We start from the raw sequence: 18,160 nt of genomic DNA, 5'->3' as shown, positions 1-18,160 counted from the left end.
AAGACAAACTGATTTTCTATTCCTTTTCAATTCAATTGTAGTGTTGAGTGATTGTAAAAAGTAAGAATTTGAAGCATTAGGCGTTTCCACCTAAGAGCTGAAAACTTAAAAAGGAAGTGTAGCTACACTTCCTGTTTTTCCATGATCTTTTGTTACGGCCGTTTATGACCATGTTGTCGCTTTGTAAAGGAGGCTTAAGAAGTGATACTCAAGAAGACAAAAACATTGAATCAGTAAATAGTATCACAAACGCCGTCAATGAGGAAGAATTAGGTTTTGGTAGTCAAAGTGGTAATAGGAGCCACTTTGAAGAGTCAATACAGACTCGCATTACTTCAAAATGCAAGACGATTTGAAAAGGATTAAGAATTACAAAATAAGTATGAGCTGAGTTAAAATTAACGGGGTATTGTCACTGAAAATGAGCCAGCAGTTGTCTGGTAACACAATAAAACCATGTGAGAACTTGACAGGGAGGAATCCATACGATGAGGACTTGGCAGAGTGAAATGTAGACGCAGCAGGGATGGGCAGGGCCCAGCTAAATCGCCTGAAAGAAAAACATGTATAAACAAGACGTTTTGGGATTGTGAGCAAACAAATCTGAGCTTTAATGCTGCTGAGTAACAGGTAAGTCAGTGCGGATTTAGGGTGTCAGAGTGAGGATTTTCAGCCTTTTATTGAACAGCTCGCCTTTTTTCTCTCGTTTTTTTTGTACGAGCGTTGCAAGTCAAAAATTGAACCAGAGCGCTTCTTGGACACGCAAGTGTTTAGCTGTGGTTGGACCTGGTGTCCCGGCTCGGGAACACGGAGTTTAATTCTCAGAGGCCTGAGTAACTTGTGGAATTCAGATCTGCAGGAGATAAATAAGCAGCAGTGGCGCCACCAAGGGGGGACCAAAGAGGGCAGGGAGCACTCCTACAGGTTTACTGGACAACCTCCAACTCCAGCAACGCTGTCGTATAGAAATATATTTATTAGAAATTAGCAGCGATCGTTCTAGCAGCATGATGGCTTTCTGGGTGAGCACCACATTACTTTTACCGCCTTGCACATGTAAACACACAACCACATAACATAAAGCTCATTTTGTAAATGATGTAACATTAGAAACACTGCAAACTACAAAATACTTTTTGATTCTATTTTAATTGGGATAAATTTTCAATAACAGGTGGTCAAAAAGAGTTAATGCTGTATAAAAACATAGATTTCAAAAAAGCCTTTTAATTTGTTGATGCACAACCTACAAATCAGATGCAAACGTTAGCGTTACCAACCACCGGACTAAACATGCGGATAAGCCGTAGCCAAGTTGTTCAGGTGAAACTGAAAGAAAACCTTTTTTTTTAATTTTCTATCCCGTGGCTCCCCCAGCTACAATAAATTTGAACATTGCATTTTGTTATTATTATTATTATTATTATTACTATTACTGTTTTATGTATCTTATTTTTTTGGAATGAGCAAACTTAAGATTCTAAAATCAAAACAGCTCATGTTGTTATAAACTTAATTACAACCCCGCCCCCCCCAATAAAATACGAGTCATTGTGTTGTTTAAAAAAAAAAAAAAAATCATAAGGAGAATCAAGATGTTTTCAATGAAATCTATATTTTCACCGTAGTATCATGGCTACTAAAATAAAATGAAATAAAAACTACTGAAATAATGCAATAGTTTTTTTTTTTTTTATCCTCTGTGCCATCCCAAGATTTTAAGCTGCTCACAACTGACCATTAAATTCAAAATTTCTATAAGCGCCCCTGGAAAGCAGGCTGCTTCTAAACTATGAAGGCTAATTCTGCTTTCCCAGGTTTCTCTTATGCGCGTCGGGAGTTCACTTTGACCAGAACCCAATTTACTCCCACACCAACATGCGCCAATGAACTGCTCTCCCTCTCCCTCCCTCTCTCTCAGCATCGAGTTTGCAGTTAAATAAACTGTAAATTTTAAAGCAGGCCAGAAAAATAGTTCCTTAAAAGCTCCCTTCGCGTCTTCACGAGCATGCTCCGAGTAAATAGCAGGTGAAGTGTCACTCCTGCATTTGAGATGTGTGCAGCCATGAGACGGAACTTGACACTGCGGGCGCACGGAGCGCGGAGATCAGGTTAGAAACATGCACCGCAACAGAACATCTCCAAATCGCATTCCGCATACTGAAATCTAATCCGAGGACATCAGGATGTGTGACATAATCCTCAAGACATCTGAAAACTTCGCTCCTCCAAACAAGGCTCCAGGGGTGGCTTGGAGAGAAATGCGGACCTCTGTTACTCACTGTTTGCGCTCGCATGGGTCTATAAAAGAGGGGGCGGACACCAACTACCCCCCCAAACGTCAGAGCGCATTGAACTATAAATCTTTCCAAACAGCCCCTCTGCGCCTGGCGCGGTGCTGTGCGCAGACATCTGCCCTGTTTTAGTCCAATATGAGGACGACGCGTGTGGAGACCTCTGCGTAAACACAGTGACTTGGAGGAAGTGGAAAACATTTATCTGAATATCTGTTGTTTACTATGGCGAGATTGGTGGGAAATACCGGAGATTCTGGACACAGTACAATTGAGCTGTTTTACCAAGAGGCAGATGAGCGGTAACAACGCACCTCTGGGGCTTTTCTAGTTTGTTGGACACTCTGATGTCTTCATTGGACTCCTTTCGATCGGAGATGGTGGAGCTCTCTCGGATTTCCAGAGTGGAAACGTAGCATCCAATTAATCAGCGACTGCAACTGTACTCCGTGAGGCGCAGAGGCACTTTGGTCCGCCGTCTTCAGAGACGCATGGTTTATTCAGTGCACTGGGTCGGAATACGGAGAACAAATCTGGCACAACAGAGCGACCTTTTCCTTCTGTACTTGGACTAATATTGGTTTAAGGGAATTCTCCTTTTGGAGATTCTGACATGATTTACGCAGCTAAGTCAGCTGGGGACACTCCAGGAGTTGCGCTTTCTGTTTGGATTTTACTATAAACTACCAAGAAAATATTAGGTCTGCATGGGCCATATGTAAGGTAAGTGAATCTCTGTAATCGCTCTTAGTTACAGGGAGTCTAAATCAAGCAAAATAAGGTTAATTTTGGTGTGTTTTTCTTTAAAATGGCAAATTAAATATGGAATTACGCATTTAGACTCGTCGTCTAGGTTTAGTATTTATCCATACGTAGCTGTTTAGGTTTTCAGCAGACTCAACATGCCATTAGACAGAGTCACGTAAGCTCCGCGGGTCGCCATCTGGCTCACACCATTATTTAGGCTATCACTGCCAAAACGCTTAGGTGCGTGCTTTAACCAGCCGTATTTGTGTGCGTTTGTTTTCTTGTTTGTGAGGCGCACCCTTTGCGCATCATCTGACACCAGATGAGAGAAAACGTATTTCATCCAAAACTCCAAATGTTTGGGCGTAAGTAATCTGGGGTATTTTTGACAGAATATCACACTGATATGAATAAACTGTTAGAATTAAAACAATGAAACTACCTGAGTAATTTGCATATATTTTATGGAGAATCAGGCTACTCCCTTGTAATAATAATAATAATAATAATAATAATAATAATAATAATAATAATAATAAAAACTATTATAGGTATATAATTAATAAAGAAATTTTGCTCATGTGGTTTGTCCTTGCATGTCAAAAATAAACAAAAATAAAAATTGTGGTGAAGGTATAAAAATTAAACTTTAAGGTCATTCATTAATTACAAACAAGTCTCCAAGTGAAGCAGCTAAATTTGACAGAAAGTCTCACGTTAGCCTCTTCAGTGTTACTGAACTACGTGAGAGATAAAATATTCCTCAAAGTTAGCAACACAAATTGCAAAGAAGTTTGACTCGGTAGCACTAGCTGAAGCAGGACACAAATGTTTTAAATCTATTCTAATAAAATGGCATAACCACGAACCACTGCTAATAATGCTACTCATTGGCAACCGTAGCCTTAGAGTACAGATGGTCAGTTAGCTAAGAAAATATTACTTTAGCTTTAGAGCTAGAGCTAAGCCAGAAGAGCAAATTTTCTGAAGCAAAAGGATCCCAATGAGCAACATTTTTCCTGAAAGCGACAGCAGCTCTCTCGCTAAATAATGTTAAAACATGGTTGAAAAGCGAACTGTGAAAAGGCGTACATGTTAAAACATCTGTAGATGTCTAAACGTTGTCAAAAAGTTGTTTGAGATAATCAAGTAGCTGTAACTAAGCACTGCTAAAATCATACACAAAAACATGTCCGCTGTCCCTGCTAAATATATTAATTTATAAAACAACCTATGTTAAAACAAGCCTGATTGTCAAAATTTTCACAAAAATGGAAAATTGTCTGAAAATGGGCCAAAGATTGCAATTGCCTGATTTAGCTTTAGTCCTCTGCTGAACTCTGAAAATCAGAATAAAGTTGACTGAAACAATATTTTCATTTAAAGTGTAATTAAAATGTAAAGGAAGAATTGTTACTCCTCTCCCTCCCCCACCAGTAGGGAATGTGAGCTGGGTTTAGACTGTTGTGAAACAGGTTTGCTTTACTCTACTCATAATGTGTTGTTGCAATAGTAATTCTTCTTCCCCCCCCCCCTACCCAAGAAAAGTAGATGGCATTGGAATCTAAACATCTGACTTCACATTTAAAAATGAGTATCCTTGATTAGAATTCAGTGACAAATGACTAAAATTTAATACCTTCCAAAATTATTTTTTGTAGTGTAGATAGGTCTCCATCTGCTGTTGTACAACTTCATCGATAGACTTTTATGTTCAGAGCGTTCACAAAACAAATCGGAGTAAAACCTTGTTGACATGTTGGCACGGTTATCAGTATAGTATGAGGTGTGGTACGTCTAGTCACTGTATCGTTTCATGTGCTTGATTCGGAAAGCGTCGGTTGGCTTTCTGGGAGAAAGTAGACGTCTTTTCTAATTTGCTTGGCCTCAAAGTATAAATACGATAGCGCGTACCAAAGTTCTGAAATCTGTCAACTTTATTCATGAGCATCTTTAAAACAGCGAGACTGACCCAAGTTTATTTTGCAGCTTTCATCATAGGAACTGAGTCTAAGATGAAGTTATGGGATGTTCTGGCCACGTGTTTCTTGCTCCTGACCTCTGTCGCTACACGGCCTCTCTACCAAAACACTCAGCAAGCCAAGAGGACTCGCTTCCCCAGCAGCTACCGTGATTCTGGGTCTCTGTCTGTGGAAGAGGAAGAGCCACTGTTCCAGCGTGAAGAGCACAAGCTTCAGGAGATCTCCATGGAAGATCAGTGTAAGACATCTGATCAGATATATCAGTGTGAGATGTGTAGTAACAACAGTTCTCTTTGAGCAGGATCCGCCACGCACGTTCACTTCCCAGCCTTGGAGAAGTCAATTAAGCACAAGGGGGAATAACTGATTTTTCCTCTTTTGTGGAACAAACATCTCCTGACATTATAAAGAAAGCAGACACACCATCCTGTTTGCTTAAGCAGTCTGGAAGGGACATGTGCAATAAGTAAGATAAATAACATCGACTGTCTAAATGCACATAAATACTGCTAAGTTACTTTTTAAATACTAAATAATGTGGTGCATCTTAACCTGTTGCTCTTGAAAAACACCCCGTGAAGCGATTCCCGCTGCACGAATAATCCAACTCACAGGTTATCAGATGGAGGTCTTAATTTGTGTTTTATTGCTGCTTTTGTGTTACATCATCGTGTTGTCTAAACAAACCGGCTGGATGCAAAAGACTTTGAACAGCTCCAATCCTCAGCAGACTTCACTTTTCACATCCCCCTGTCTCCGCGTGTTTACATTCACCCCAATGCCTCTCTGTGCCTCAGACACCCGTGACATTTACCCATCTGCCAAAACTCAGAAATCATGGCAGGTTTCAGAGGAGGCGCTGTGAACCAGGTCACAGGAGGTTTTTTCAAGGTGCAAAGGCTCGTCTGAAGCACTGAATAAGCGCCCTGTGTTTATATTCGTTCCGACAGAGACGGTGGGCAGGAATTTATTCTGTTTGGATCAGTGTGACACTGTATCATCCTCACTTTGGAGTAATCACAGCTAACAACTAGATAAGGCATGGAACATTTGGGGCATGTGTTTGTCTTTGCCACTTCATATTGTGTTTGGAGCGCGGTGACATCACTGATCTGCAGTGTATCCCTAGACGATGAAGTCTTCAGGAACAGTGTAAACAGAGCGGCCATGCGGGGAGAGGGGATAGGTCGCTCGGTTTATGCTTAATGTCAAATAAAAACATGGTTTGCTGTTAAATTTTGGGACTGGAATGCGCAGGCTTCCGCTTTTAAGGAGATTCATGCCAAAACGGGGTTCCTACGCAGTCTGGAAAAGTTTTTTTTTTTTTATTTGTTTTCCACGTCTGGAGTAATATGAAAAAAAATATATATTAGAAAATGCATTTTTGGTTATATATACAGACTTTATTCCCTACTATTCCATCTATCCATCCACCCTGCAGGATCCATGAAGTCTGACCTCTTTATCTGACATTAATTCATGGTGAACCTTTTTTTTATTTGAGAGAATAGGACTGATATTTCTAGAAACGTGCACTGGAGTTTCAAAATTAATAATGTTTAAATGACAAAAGCCTTATTTTACATTTCTGCCTCGTTTGTGTTTATTTTAGACACCAGCATGAGTCTCCACGATTGATCGAGCAACATAATAGCAGAGTTTGATTCAGCTCATTAGGTGTCGCAGTATAATCTGTCAGCAGGTGCACTCTGTAGCCACCACGTCTTTCAGCTGACACACAATACAAGGCGTCTAAATCAAAGGATAGGTGTGTCTAAACAGATTGGCCCCATAGTTCACCTGATACACGAAGGGCAGCCCAATCAGCTGTAGCGCTCGGGCAGATCAGATAGCCAAGGTAAAGAAGAAGAGATAGAGGACACTGCAGAGTAGACGCTACGCTAACCACAACACCACCTGCCAGATATCTCACCCCGCCGGCTGTGACTCCTTGATGCACGTACAACAGGTTAACACACATCTGAGCGCAGAGGCGTTGCCCCCGTTACGCAGACATGCTCAGGTAGTATAATTAGCATCTGACTAATTTACAACCAAGTTCACTGCTCCCATACCTGTGCCAGTTCACGTAACTTTTTAACGAGATCAACATGGGATCCAGGAGGGTCCAAATTTTTCACTCAGTCTTCGATATATTTTTTTTTTTTTTTTGCTCAGAGCAGATGCTGCAGCGATGTACAGCAGCATATTTTCAATTGTTTCATCCGAATAACTCAAAGCATATGACTTCCCTTTCTTACGGCCTCTCAAGTCTCCGCGTATTATAATGACACCCATCAGACATTAAAACGCATTTGTGACTTGTTTGTGCTCGACTGCATTGAACCTGGCAGTTCCTGTCAGAAAGCTCACAAATTCTGCCTGAAAGGTCAAACTCTGCGGGGAGTTAAGAGAAGACCTGGATGCGTTTTTAGCTCTAGGAAGGAAGTGCCAGCAAACAAAGTTGGTACACTGATTTTTTTTTAAAACCTCCCAAGATGAAATGAAACTACGATAGGAATACAGAACAGAATTAACTTTTTTTAGATAAGTAAAATTATCACCAGTGCTAATGAGATTTTGAATTACAAATGGCTAAAATGTAACATCATTGACATATTTTGAATTTAAAACCTTGTGGCCTCACAATGCTGTTGATGAGAAATCTGGATACTTTCCAGCAGGGTAACAACACTAAACAAACAGCATGAGCATGTAATGGCTTACATCAACGCATGTTAATGTTTTGCAACGACGAGTTACGAAATCCAGAGGAAAATCTATGGCAAAAGCTTAAAACTGACAATCGCTGATGTTCTCCATTAATTCTGGCTGAGCTTGAGATATTTCCCACCCAAAAAAGTGAGAAAAACAAAAAAATTTCCAAACAGCTTGAATCTATAATTTCAGCAAAGACACGCAAGACACTTGTCATTAGTTAAAAAAAAAAACAACAAAAAAACAAATTAAACCAAAAAACAAAACAGAGAGAGCCATGTCTCAATTACGCACTACTTTGTGTTGGTCTATCACATAAAATCTCAATGAAAGCTTGTGGCTGTAATGTTTCGAAACGCCCTGTGGATTTCACATTGTATTTCACAAAAATCTGAAAACCTCTTAGAACACGTCTACAACAAATAGTGAGCCTATTCGGTTGACATACTCAACAAACATCAGATGGTGTGCTGGAACATTTGGTACCTGAACTTTAGTTATAGATCCTCTGGGGCCTTTTGATCATGGGGTTGCACTTGCCTTCCACAGATGCCAGGAGACCTCATATGTGAGGTTTGGAAGCTGATTAAACACCCTGGACTCTTTCAGGCATTCTTTGAGTAAATCCTGATCATTTTAAGCAAAATCCATGGCTTTCCTGCACGTTTTTATCGAGCACTCCTGTTTCCTTGAGGGATGGGCGTGTTGTCAGCAAGATGTTTACATAGGTGGGAAGTCAAAATGCAGGTTTTGCCAATTGGTGGTTAAAGTGCTGAACTTTGGTGCAATGACTCATTGCTTTTTGTAGCTTCATAAACACCAAGAATAATTAAACAGCAGGAACAGAATAAACAACTGAAGCCAACAAAAACTTTTGTAGCGCTGACATTTTAATTAGCGATTTAAAGCTCGAGCTTCCTCAAAGAGCGAGTTGGGAATGACCAAAATATTAATCAGAAAACAGAATGAAGCCGTAAAGGAAGAACTGAACGTTACTAAGTAGAAAACTCAACACTGAAAGTGGTAAAGAGTGTGCATTCACAATGTCTTTTGACGTGAAAATAATTTGTAATCTTATTCGCAAAATTACAAGCGATAAATTGAAATCTGGCTCTAGGATGATCACGGCTCAGTGTTGATGTGGCATGACTCTGTTCCCTTACTAAAATATGCTGAAAGTCCCCTTAGGCAAGAGACTGAAACTACTATTGCTCCTGATGTGCTCATTGTAGTGTGAATGGAAGTGCAAAGCGCAGTATTTGTATAACACACTGTAAGGGGGTGGTGAATGAGAACAGGAACCCTGATAAAAAAGAAAAAAAAAAGCACTGTTTCAGTGTGGTTTCACTGTTTCAGTGTGGTTTCACTGTTTCAGTGTGGTTTCACTGTTTCAGTGGAATAACAGTTAAGCTGTTATTTCATAATCATAGAAATTTTAATAGGAGCTGCCATCACCAGGCATGCTTGTTCATCCTTGTGAAGATCTTTGAACAAATCGCTTCACCCGTTACCCAGTTCAGACCCACATTTCTTACCTATAAATTGATATTTTAGCCCCCGCCCTGCTTCCTACTGATATCGGTAAAGAAACTGTAACTATTATAAATCCGTTCATTTTTCAAGGTAATTTGAGTACGTTGTTTCTAAAAACTGCACCATATTTTTATGTTGTGATCTTGTTGTTACCGTACAATATATTGTCTTTAATTTTTTTTAAATTTATTTCTTCATTTATTATCTTTGTGTGAACCTACATCCCTTGATGCTCCTGTTGCACCTGAATTTCCCCATTGTGGGACAAAAAAGGACATTTCTATTCTGTTCCATTCTGCTATTTATTTATTTAACAAATTTTGAGATCACTAATATAAAATAAAAATATAAAGTAATAAAATTATATAAAAATGTGTAACTTTTACATAAGACTTTATCATAGTTGTAGATTATTTTCTGTATCTTTTACATTAAACTGACGCAAATCAGGTATGAATTGTTGCATCATTGGTAAGTCCATCTAGTACCTGAAAAAGTTGCAAATAAAAATGATCTGAAAGACTTGGCAACCCTAGGATTAAGGTCAGAGTCTACATCAAGTAGATGAGTTGATTGTATTGTTTATTATTGTTATTATTATTATTATTATTATTATTATTATTATTATTATGTTGATGTCTTGGTTGGAGGCCTTGTCTGCAGTAATTTGGCCCTTGCTCTAGTTTTTCGCGGTGAGGAAAGAACTAAGTCAAAAGTTTACGTTCCATCGATCTCCTGTGATCATGAGGTATGAATCTTGACTGAAACAATGACATTCTGGATACAAGTGGCTGACCAGTGGTTCCTGTGGTGACTGGATGGGGTGTGATGCTCTGTTAATGGGGGGGCTTGAAGTAGAGCCACATTGAAAGGAATCAGTTAAGGTGGTTGGAGTATGCGATTAGGATGAACCAGAACCAAACGGGGATTATTTTGGTTTACACACAATGAGTCCGAACGTCGCTGAGGAAATGGATGTGCAAGTTTCCCTTCTGAAACTGTCACTTCTGTGACCAGATCAGACGGACGAATAGACAAAAACTAAAGCTAAAATGCTAAAGTGCTCAGTTCAGAAGGAGCAAAATGAGCCGCGGCCTACTTGGCTACAAACGAGTTTCTGAAAGAATGCTCTGAGAAAATATAGCTGCATCATATTAAAGTTTTTGCAATAAGAATAGCATATCAGTAAAGTCCACATGTGTGTAAAAGCAGGTGCCCCAATACTTTTCCAGAACGCTGCTGCTCGCGTTCTCACTAAATCAAGGAAGATGGAGCACATAACACCAGTCTTAAAGTCCCTACTCTGGCTCCCTGTAGCTCAAAGAATAGACTTTAAAATACTGTTGTTAGTTTATAAATCACTGAACGGTTTAGCACCACAATACATTAAAAATCTGTTATTGCTGTACCAACCGTCTAGACAACTCAGATCTTCTGGTTCTGGTCTGCTCTGCATCCCCAGAACCAGAACCAAACGAGGAGAAACAGCATTCAGTTTCTATGCACCACAAATCTGGAACAAACTTCCAGAAAACTGTAAAACAGCTGAAACACTGGGTGCCTTTAAATCTCAACTTAAAACCCACCTGTTTAGAGTTGCTTATGGCTAAATAAGGGTTTTGATGTTTTTAATGTTTTTATTTTTACTTTTCATCTAGTTATTAACTTCTTTTTATTTCTCTTTCACAATGTCTACGGTTTTTATTGTTTTAATCTTTTTCAAAATGTCTTTCTCTTTCTCACTGTTTAATCAATGTCACATGCTGTTTTTATTTTAATTATGTAAAGCACTTTGAAATGCCTTGCTGCTGAAATGTGCTATACAAATAAAGTTTGATATTGATTGATTGATTGATTGATTGATTGATTGATTGATTGATTGATTGATTGATTGATTGATTGATTGATTGATTTTGGATATATAGTAAATTCACTTTAAAAACAGAAGATGTGTAATTGCGATTTATAAACTAATCTCCTTCTTCCGTACCTCACAGATGACATAGCAGCTCCCTATCCAGACCAGTTTGAGGACGTGATGGATTTTATCGAGGCTACCATCGGCAGACTCCGAAGGTCATCGGAAACTAGCGGGAACGCCGCAGGACGACGGGAGCAGAGACAGAGAGGAGCAGCAAACACAAAAGTCACGAGAGAAGAGAGGAGAGGGCATGGGGGGAAGAAGAAGGGTAGAGGCCGAGGAGGAGGCCGAGGAGGCAAGGGAGGCGGAGCGGAGAGAGAAAAGGACAGGATATCTGTACAGAGTCGTGGTTGCTTACTAAAGGAGGTCCATCTCAATGTGACGGATTTGGGGCTGGGGTACCAGACCAAGGAGGAGCTGATCTTCAGGTACTGTAGTGGGCCCTGCATTGAGGCGGAGACCAACTACGACAAGATCCTGAACAACCTCACACACAACAAAAAGCTGGACAAGGACACGCCCTCACGCACCTGCTGTCGACCGATCGCCTTCGACGACGATCTGTCTTTTTTGGACGACGACGTGGTGTATCACACTCTGAAAAAGCACTCGGCCCGGAAGTGTGCCTGCGTCTGAGGAAGTCACGACGAAATCCCGCAGCGGACTTTGGATCATCTCAGCAGATGCTGCGCACGGAGGGACTGCAGTCAGACGTGTGCTCTGGAGGGCAGGGTGTGTAGTCTCTTATTTTTGTCAGCTGATATCAAGACGGGTCAAAGTGGATTACAGCGAGAGCTCGTGAGAGACAATGGAACAGCCGCTAAAGAAACAAACTCACATATAATCCTCGAGATTGTGCGCAGAGGTACCAGTTTACAGCAGATTAAATACTGTTACACTTACAGAATGCTGTCAAAAGAGAAGGTGAAGAAAAACTGATCTTGCAAGGAGGATTTAATTTCCCAGGAATTCAGTTTTTCCTTAGCTGGCTGTCTCCAGATGAGTGCAGAGAGTTGAGGGACCTCTCTCAGTTGTAGTCTAAATCACCTCCCCTGTATAGTCTTGATGTTGACATTCAGAGCCAAGGAAAACACACCAAGGTGCAGAAAAGACTGGTGGAATGCATCTGCATAAGAAAAGCAATCAACATACAGCAATCATATATAAGAGGTTTGTGTAAGAGGTATATTTATTGAGATGGAATTAACTTATTGTTATTTATTTCAATCCATATTATGAAAGAAAAAGCTGTTTTTTTCTTCTTCTTCTATTTATTAAATTGTTTCATTTGTTCTGGACAGTGCCAAAGTAGAGAGTTTTCCCATGCAAAATATTTCAGGATTTGCTCAAAACTGCTAAGCTTTCCCAGACATCTTGGAAAAGCTTTTTTTGTTTGTTTGTTTGTTTGTTTGTTTTTTTGCTTTGTCATTTAAATTCCAGCTATATTTAACCATCCAAATGGTGGTTATTCAACATAAAGGCAACATGCAGAGACAGAGGAGGGGACCAGTAGATGAGTTATGGTAGAAACGATTGGTTGATTTTTAGCATTTTGAGACAGCGGTGTAGTTTCCATCATTTTTCACTTAATGTGACTGCTCTTTGACATGGGAAACATTATCTCTCTGCTCACATACCTCGACTTCTACATTAAAATCATCCATTCTTTATACTCTGTTTCTATAGAGACACATCATAAACAACACTCTTTGGTATGAGTGTTGTTACTGCAGGAACAAGGCTCAAAGTTTTCTATTTCTTAGTATCAGTGAGTTGACTGAAGCAAAAAAAAAAAAAACTCGAAAGGAAACAATATTAACTCGTGGGCTGCGAGAGTAGATGGCTAAACCTCAGCGAGCTGCGGTCAGTTCACGACTTTGTTATTTCACAACTTTTGCAATTGAAATCGAGTCCTACAAGATTGAATTCAGATCCGGAACGTCGCTGAGTCACAATTTGCATGCTGTAGCAACATGTTTACTGAAGGAGTTTTTATGGTATGTTTGTGTGACTGATTTAATTGGATGAAAATCATCAAAGGTGCAAATTAAATGATTGTCATTAAGTTTTATAAGCTGTTGAAAACTTTGAATTTCCCCACATTAAGTCCCAGCTTCCAGGCACTTTTCAGTTACTTTCGCAACCTTCTGGAACCCATGAAACACATAATTAAAACAGCATTCTGCAATTCAACCTGCTAAGTGGCACCAATGGACGAGAAGCGTTTTCTTTTCTAGGTTTATATAACAAAACAACAGATCTAATCAAGTTGAATTGTGCTATTAGGATGTTCCGATCTATCTAGATGAGAGGTGTTCAAGTTATGGCCCCGGGGACATTTGCAGTACATGAACACAAATCAAGAGACGTACGACGCCGATGCAGATAAGCTCTTAAATATAATAATAAATATAATATATGACAAGAAGATAAATAAATTGGAAAATGCAACCTATGATATAAGGATTGTGCCTTTTCCCATGTCTATTTTTTCCCCCTGTCATTTAAATTCCATAATAAATACAACCATCAATTAAATTCCATTCATAGTATTAGTGCATCGTTGTATGTGGATTAACTAAAAACCACAACACCTTTTGGATCAAATGAGATGACATTATGGAAACCGGGGGAGCCGTTTCCACGAGGAGCTTTAAAACATCCATGCCGATTTGCCGATCAGCAAAGGTTATCCTAAACCTCAGGCTGCCTGTGCGTTGGGCCTAAGCGGTGGCTGATGAGCTTCAGTCTCCGTTAGTGTGCCCGCGTTTCTGTCCGCGCCCTAACTGGCAGCTCTTATTCCCTCAAAGGGAACTTGAAAGTGATCCTCTGATGTGAGTCTTAACTGCGTATCCCCTCCGGCAAAGACAATTTAAGGAAGACCTAGCTACTGTAGCGGCTGTTGTCAAGCAGTTGCTGTAAGTGTCAGAAGACTAGACGTTCGGACAAAAGAGTGTGTTTTGGAAAAATCTGGCGTGAGGACAATGGGTCTGCTCTGCATGCTCTCTGCACGTAGCAACTTGTAAAGAAATAATTTCTCCAACTAAAACCACGACGTATATGAAGGAAAGGAGCTGCTCCCCCCTTTAAGGGGAGGGCGGTCATTATAAGTGGAACAAAGAGAGCCCTCGTGTAGGTCTTGATGTTAGCACGGATTAGGGACCAAGGTATCTGTGCCCACCCAGCAGCAAGCAGGCCAGCTTTACTGTGTAATCCCCCTTGCACAGAACAAATCCACTGCATCAGGCTGAATTTAGGCCAAGCACTAAACACAAATGATGATAAAAACAAAAGAAAATCCTGACTTTTATCACCTCACACAGTTGAATCGTCCTTCAGATAACACTTCCTGCCTCTCATCTTCTGTACAGTTCACCTGACTGTCCGCTGGCAAACGTCTTCTTTGTTAAATGCGAAGGAATCTGCAATGTTAGCATCAGAAGTTTTTTTGTTTTCTCTCTGTTAGCATCTATGTATATGTGTTGGGGGGCGGGGGGAGAATCCTGTCTTGTCTCACTTGTTTTGTGTTACAGAACCAAAGCTCTCTGCAAACTTTATTTTTGTACAATATTCATTTTATAACTTTTTACAGAAATAAACTTGTTTCTATTAAATAAAAAATAAGGCCTCCTGGTACTGCAATGACCCAATGATGGTGGTAATCCTATGTCCACTCACTTTGTGAACGAATGTCTCTAATATTTTTGGCTGGAGAAGTTTCTTTTTGCGGGATTAAATCTCAACATGATTCTGAGAAATTCTGGCAGGATTTAATCTGGTTGGGGTTTCAGAATCAGATCTGAATTTTATGCACACTATTTGATGGTGAAATGTTAGTAGTAGCTAGCATTTTGCATCCTAAAACCAGCTTTGATGGGGGCTTGGTGTAACTATCCTGCTGGAAGACCCAAATGTATTGAGATTTCAGCCATCTAACTCAAACAGTCTTCCTCAGACATGAATGGTCAGCGTGCACTAAAACAGACATCAGCCTTAGGAACCACTAAATTTGCTGCAGTCCACATCCAAGGCCTTTGAAGTAAAGTTTTATGGCCAAAATGAGATAAAAACTCAGCTATTCTGACAAATTGTTTGCATGGAGAAAGCTGAGACAAAGGTTTGAAGCCAAAACATATTTCATCAACTGTCAAGCCAGATGGTGGCAGTCAATGAAGTATCAAAGGAAGACCATGCCTTTAAATCCTTAAACTCCATCTCCAGTCAAGAGCAACATTTTTAAACTTGGACGCCGTTGAAAGGATAACGCACACCGACGTTAAGCATCTGTAATCATCCTGATATAACTGTATTTTAAATGGATTATGGCTAAAGCAATCGATTTTAGCTATTCCACCCTGCAAAAATAAAGATTTACACCCATAATTAGTGCATGCAAACTTATGGAAGTTAAACAGTCTTTTCTGCTGTCATTGTCAACACAAACATGACATAAAACTGAGTAAAGGAAAATGTTGGTTTAGCCGTACATGTAGGCGACCGTTTGAAAGGTGGCCTTCACAACGGGGCACTGACTTTCTCCTCTGGATTCTTGAACGAGAGCCCGGGGTCGTGCGATAAACAAAAGCGTGTGGTAAAGAGCCACTGAGTTGTAAATCAGCGAACAGGAGAATCTTTCCACTGCGGCGGAAAGATATGACAAAGCCGATGGCAGAAAGGGCTGACACACACGCAAGACGGCCATGGAACAGCGAGGTCACCCAACTAATGAAACGCAGGAGCTGTTTTTGTGAAAACACAATTGTGTCAGAGGCCCATAATTGTGGCGATTTCAAAGTTTTCCGATTTAATTTGGCAGGCTGCTCGAATAAGCTTAGATGTTTAAAATTCATCGTCTTGCTCCTTTCCCTTCCGTTGCTTTCAGATCACCAAACCAGTAGTGAGATGGGAGGAATTTGAAGGTAATAATTACTCACAACCATTTTGTGTTACAGTTGTATTAAAAATGGATTAAAGCTTTATTTATTATGTTTTTCCTGAATATATGACTAAGCTCCTTTGACAGCCTTTAAAGACTCAAGTGTTCTTGGGTAGTTCTCTGCATACCTGTTTGTGGTGTTCATTCAATCTCCTCTTATCCTCCCACTAAGTCAGACTGGGTGGGCAGCGTTGATGGAGGGCCAATTTAATGTCCTCCCCGAATTACATTTGGAGCGCAGGTGATCCACTAAGAGGCTCTCATAGATCGCCGCTCCTTTTCCTTTTGTTTTCTTCTTTCCTCTAGTTAACCGGGTAAAACCACATTGAGACCCAGATCTCATCTGCAACACACAACAACCTCGTCACACAAATGCAACCACATGCACAAGCTTAAAACAAATTACGAAACAGCTTCAAAAGCAATGACACACGACATGATGCCGCCGCCGCCATGCGTTGATGGTAGCAGGCATGTGATAAGCACATATGACTCTTGGCGTTTGGGCCAAAAGGTTCTGTTCTGGTTTCCAGACTGAAATCAGATCAGTCTGAGATTTCATCTGCAGACATGGAGACATTTCATGCACCGCTGGTCCTGTCCTGCAATAGGACACTGAGATGTTTTTTGTTTTTTTTCAGCATACGTTTATCAAGGTATTCTCTTCAATGCTGTGTGGCCCATCAAGGCCTGCAAGTCGTACCCTGGATGAGTGATGGCGTTCTCTAGCAGCTGCAAATGTCCTCGACTGGATTCTGATCAGATTTATTTTTTAAACTTTCCAGAACACTTCAAAAAAAAAAAATAGTGTTTTGACTGCAACAACAAGGCTTATACACATTTCTAAACAGCCAACTAAAGGTCTACTCAGATTCACTCAGATCTACTTTTTGTAGTCCTTCAGGAAGCCTGCAGATAACACTAGCATAACACTTCTGCCAACCCCCCCGAAACATTCTTTGTAATTTGAGTGAATTGAGCCTTTAATAGATGTGTTTAAATCTCTACCTTCAGGCAAGTGTTTCCACTCCACACTTAGCTTCTCAATTTCACAGGCACCGCTGTTGTATCACATGATTTCAGTGTAGCCAGCCATCTCCCTTCACTTACTCCTGCTGCTTTCTAAACGTGACAGAAGCCTGGAACCGTGATCCGACTCTGCAGGCTTCTTTTCAGAAAATGACGCACTTGAATGCTTTAGTACTTTCATATTTATTCTGGTCAAATCTATGTCTCTGATTAATTTTACGATGTTTGCAGGGACAAAGACATTTGAACGGTTCTCGTTATTTCCACTGGCAAGGAGGTATGGGTTTTTGGTTTCTGGGCTCGTAAGTCGCCAATTAGAAACATCAGTAAGATGAAGAATCGACATGCAAGACTTTAGCAGCTTCGAAAAAGGATAATGATATACGAAACATGCATACAATCCTCTTTGAAAGAAAATCGTAACTCCTATCCTGTTGCTCACGTTTCTTAATTGAGTCTCGTTTCAACATAGAGTGTTATTTTGTGCAGAAGTATCAAGACCCTGTGAGCTTTCCTGGATGTTTTCACTTTCCAACAAGAAACTTTAATGGGTTTCACCTCAATCTGAAATGTGGAATATACATTTGCATTAAAGACCCCCTGAGTCAGAATATTTCGAAACTACCTCTCTTCACAATTACAGCTGCAGACTTTTTGGGTTTGACTCTTCCAGCTTTGTACATCTAGAGACTGAAAGTTTTGCCTATATTCTTCTAGTCAGAACAACTGAATCTCGGTCAGAGAGCATCTAAGAACATCAATTTTAGATTTAGTCGTGGACTTTGACTAAGCCATTCTAATCCAGTAACATTCCTTGATCTACATAAGCCATTTCTTTGCAGCCCCGGCTGTACGTTTGGTGTTGCTGCGCCGCTGGAAGGTGAGCCCGTCATACGCTCAAACGGATTTCCTCCCAGGACTCCCCTCTTTATCAAATCTAAAAAGCTTTCCTTTCTCAGCAGAAGGAAAGTTTTCCTGCAGCATGATGCTGCCACCATCA

At 40.3% G+C, this 18,160-nt stretch overlaps 1 protein-coding gene across 2 annotated transcripts; it reads left to right on the top strand.

Moving 5' to 3' along the window:
* Positions 1 to 368: 368 nt before the first annotated feature.
* gdnfa (glial cell derived neurotrophic factor a) lies at positions 369 to 14,480 on the top strand. 2 transcript variants are annotated; one of them, XM_007568371.2, is made up of 3 exons: positions 369 to 3,017; positions 5,031 to 5,261; positions 11,272 to 14,480. In XM_007568371.2, the coding sequence occupies exons 2-3, from the start codon at positions 5,057 to 5,059 to the stop codon at positions 11,829 to 11,831; spliced, it is 765 nt and encodes a 254-aa protein (XP_007568433.1). In that variant the 5' UTR covers positions 369 to 3,017; positions 5,031 to 5,056; the 3' UTR covers positions 11,832 to 14,480. The 2 variants fall into 2 exon arrangements, with proteins under 2 accessions (XP_007568433.1, XP_016535405.1); XM_016679919.1 differs by lacking the exon at positions 369 to 3,017 and adding an exon at positions 3,038 to 3,406.
* Positions 14,481 to 18,160: the final 3,680 nt, after the last annotated feature.

Source organism: Poecilia formosa, unplaced genomic scaffold (genome assembly GCF_000485575.1).
Source record: "Poecilia formosa unplaced genomic scaffold, Poecilia_formosa-5.1.2 Scaffold6, whole genome shotgun sequence".
Lineage (NCBI taxonomy): Eukaryota > Metazoa > Chordata > Actinopteri > Cyprinodontiformes > Poeciliidae > Poecilia > Poecilia formosa.
Note: the sequence above shows the minus strand (reverse complement) of the source record. Positions and strands in the feature narration are given on the sequence as shown.

Excerpts from the sequence above, each read along its gene's own strand:
- gdnfa (XM_016679919.1), top strand. The coding sequence starts at position 3,364 with ATGAGAGAAAACGTATTTCATCCAAAACTCCAAATGTTTGGGC. Across the intron at positions 3,407-5,030 it reads AAAACTCCAAATGTTTGGGC|CTTTCATCATAGGAACTGAG; the intron begins GTAAGTAATCTG and ends TTTATTTTGCAG. Across the intron at positions 5,262-11,271 it reads GATCTCCATGGAAGATCAGT|ATGACATAGCAGCTCCCTAT; the intron begins GTAAGACATCTG and ends CGTACCTCACAG.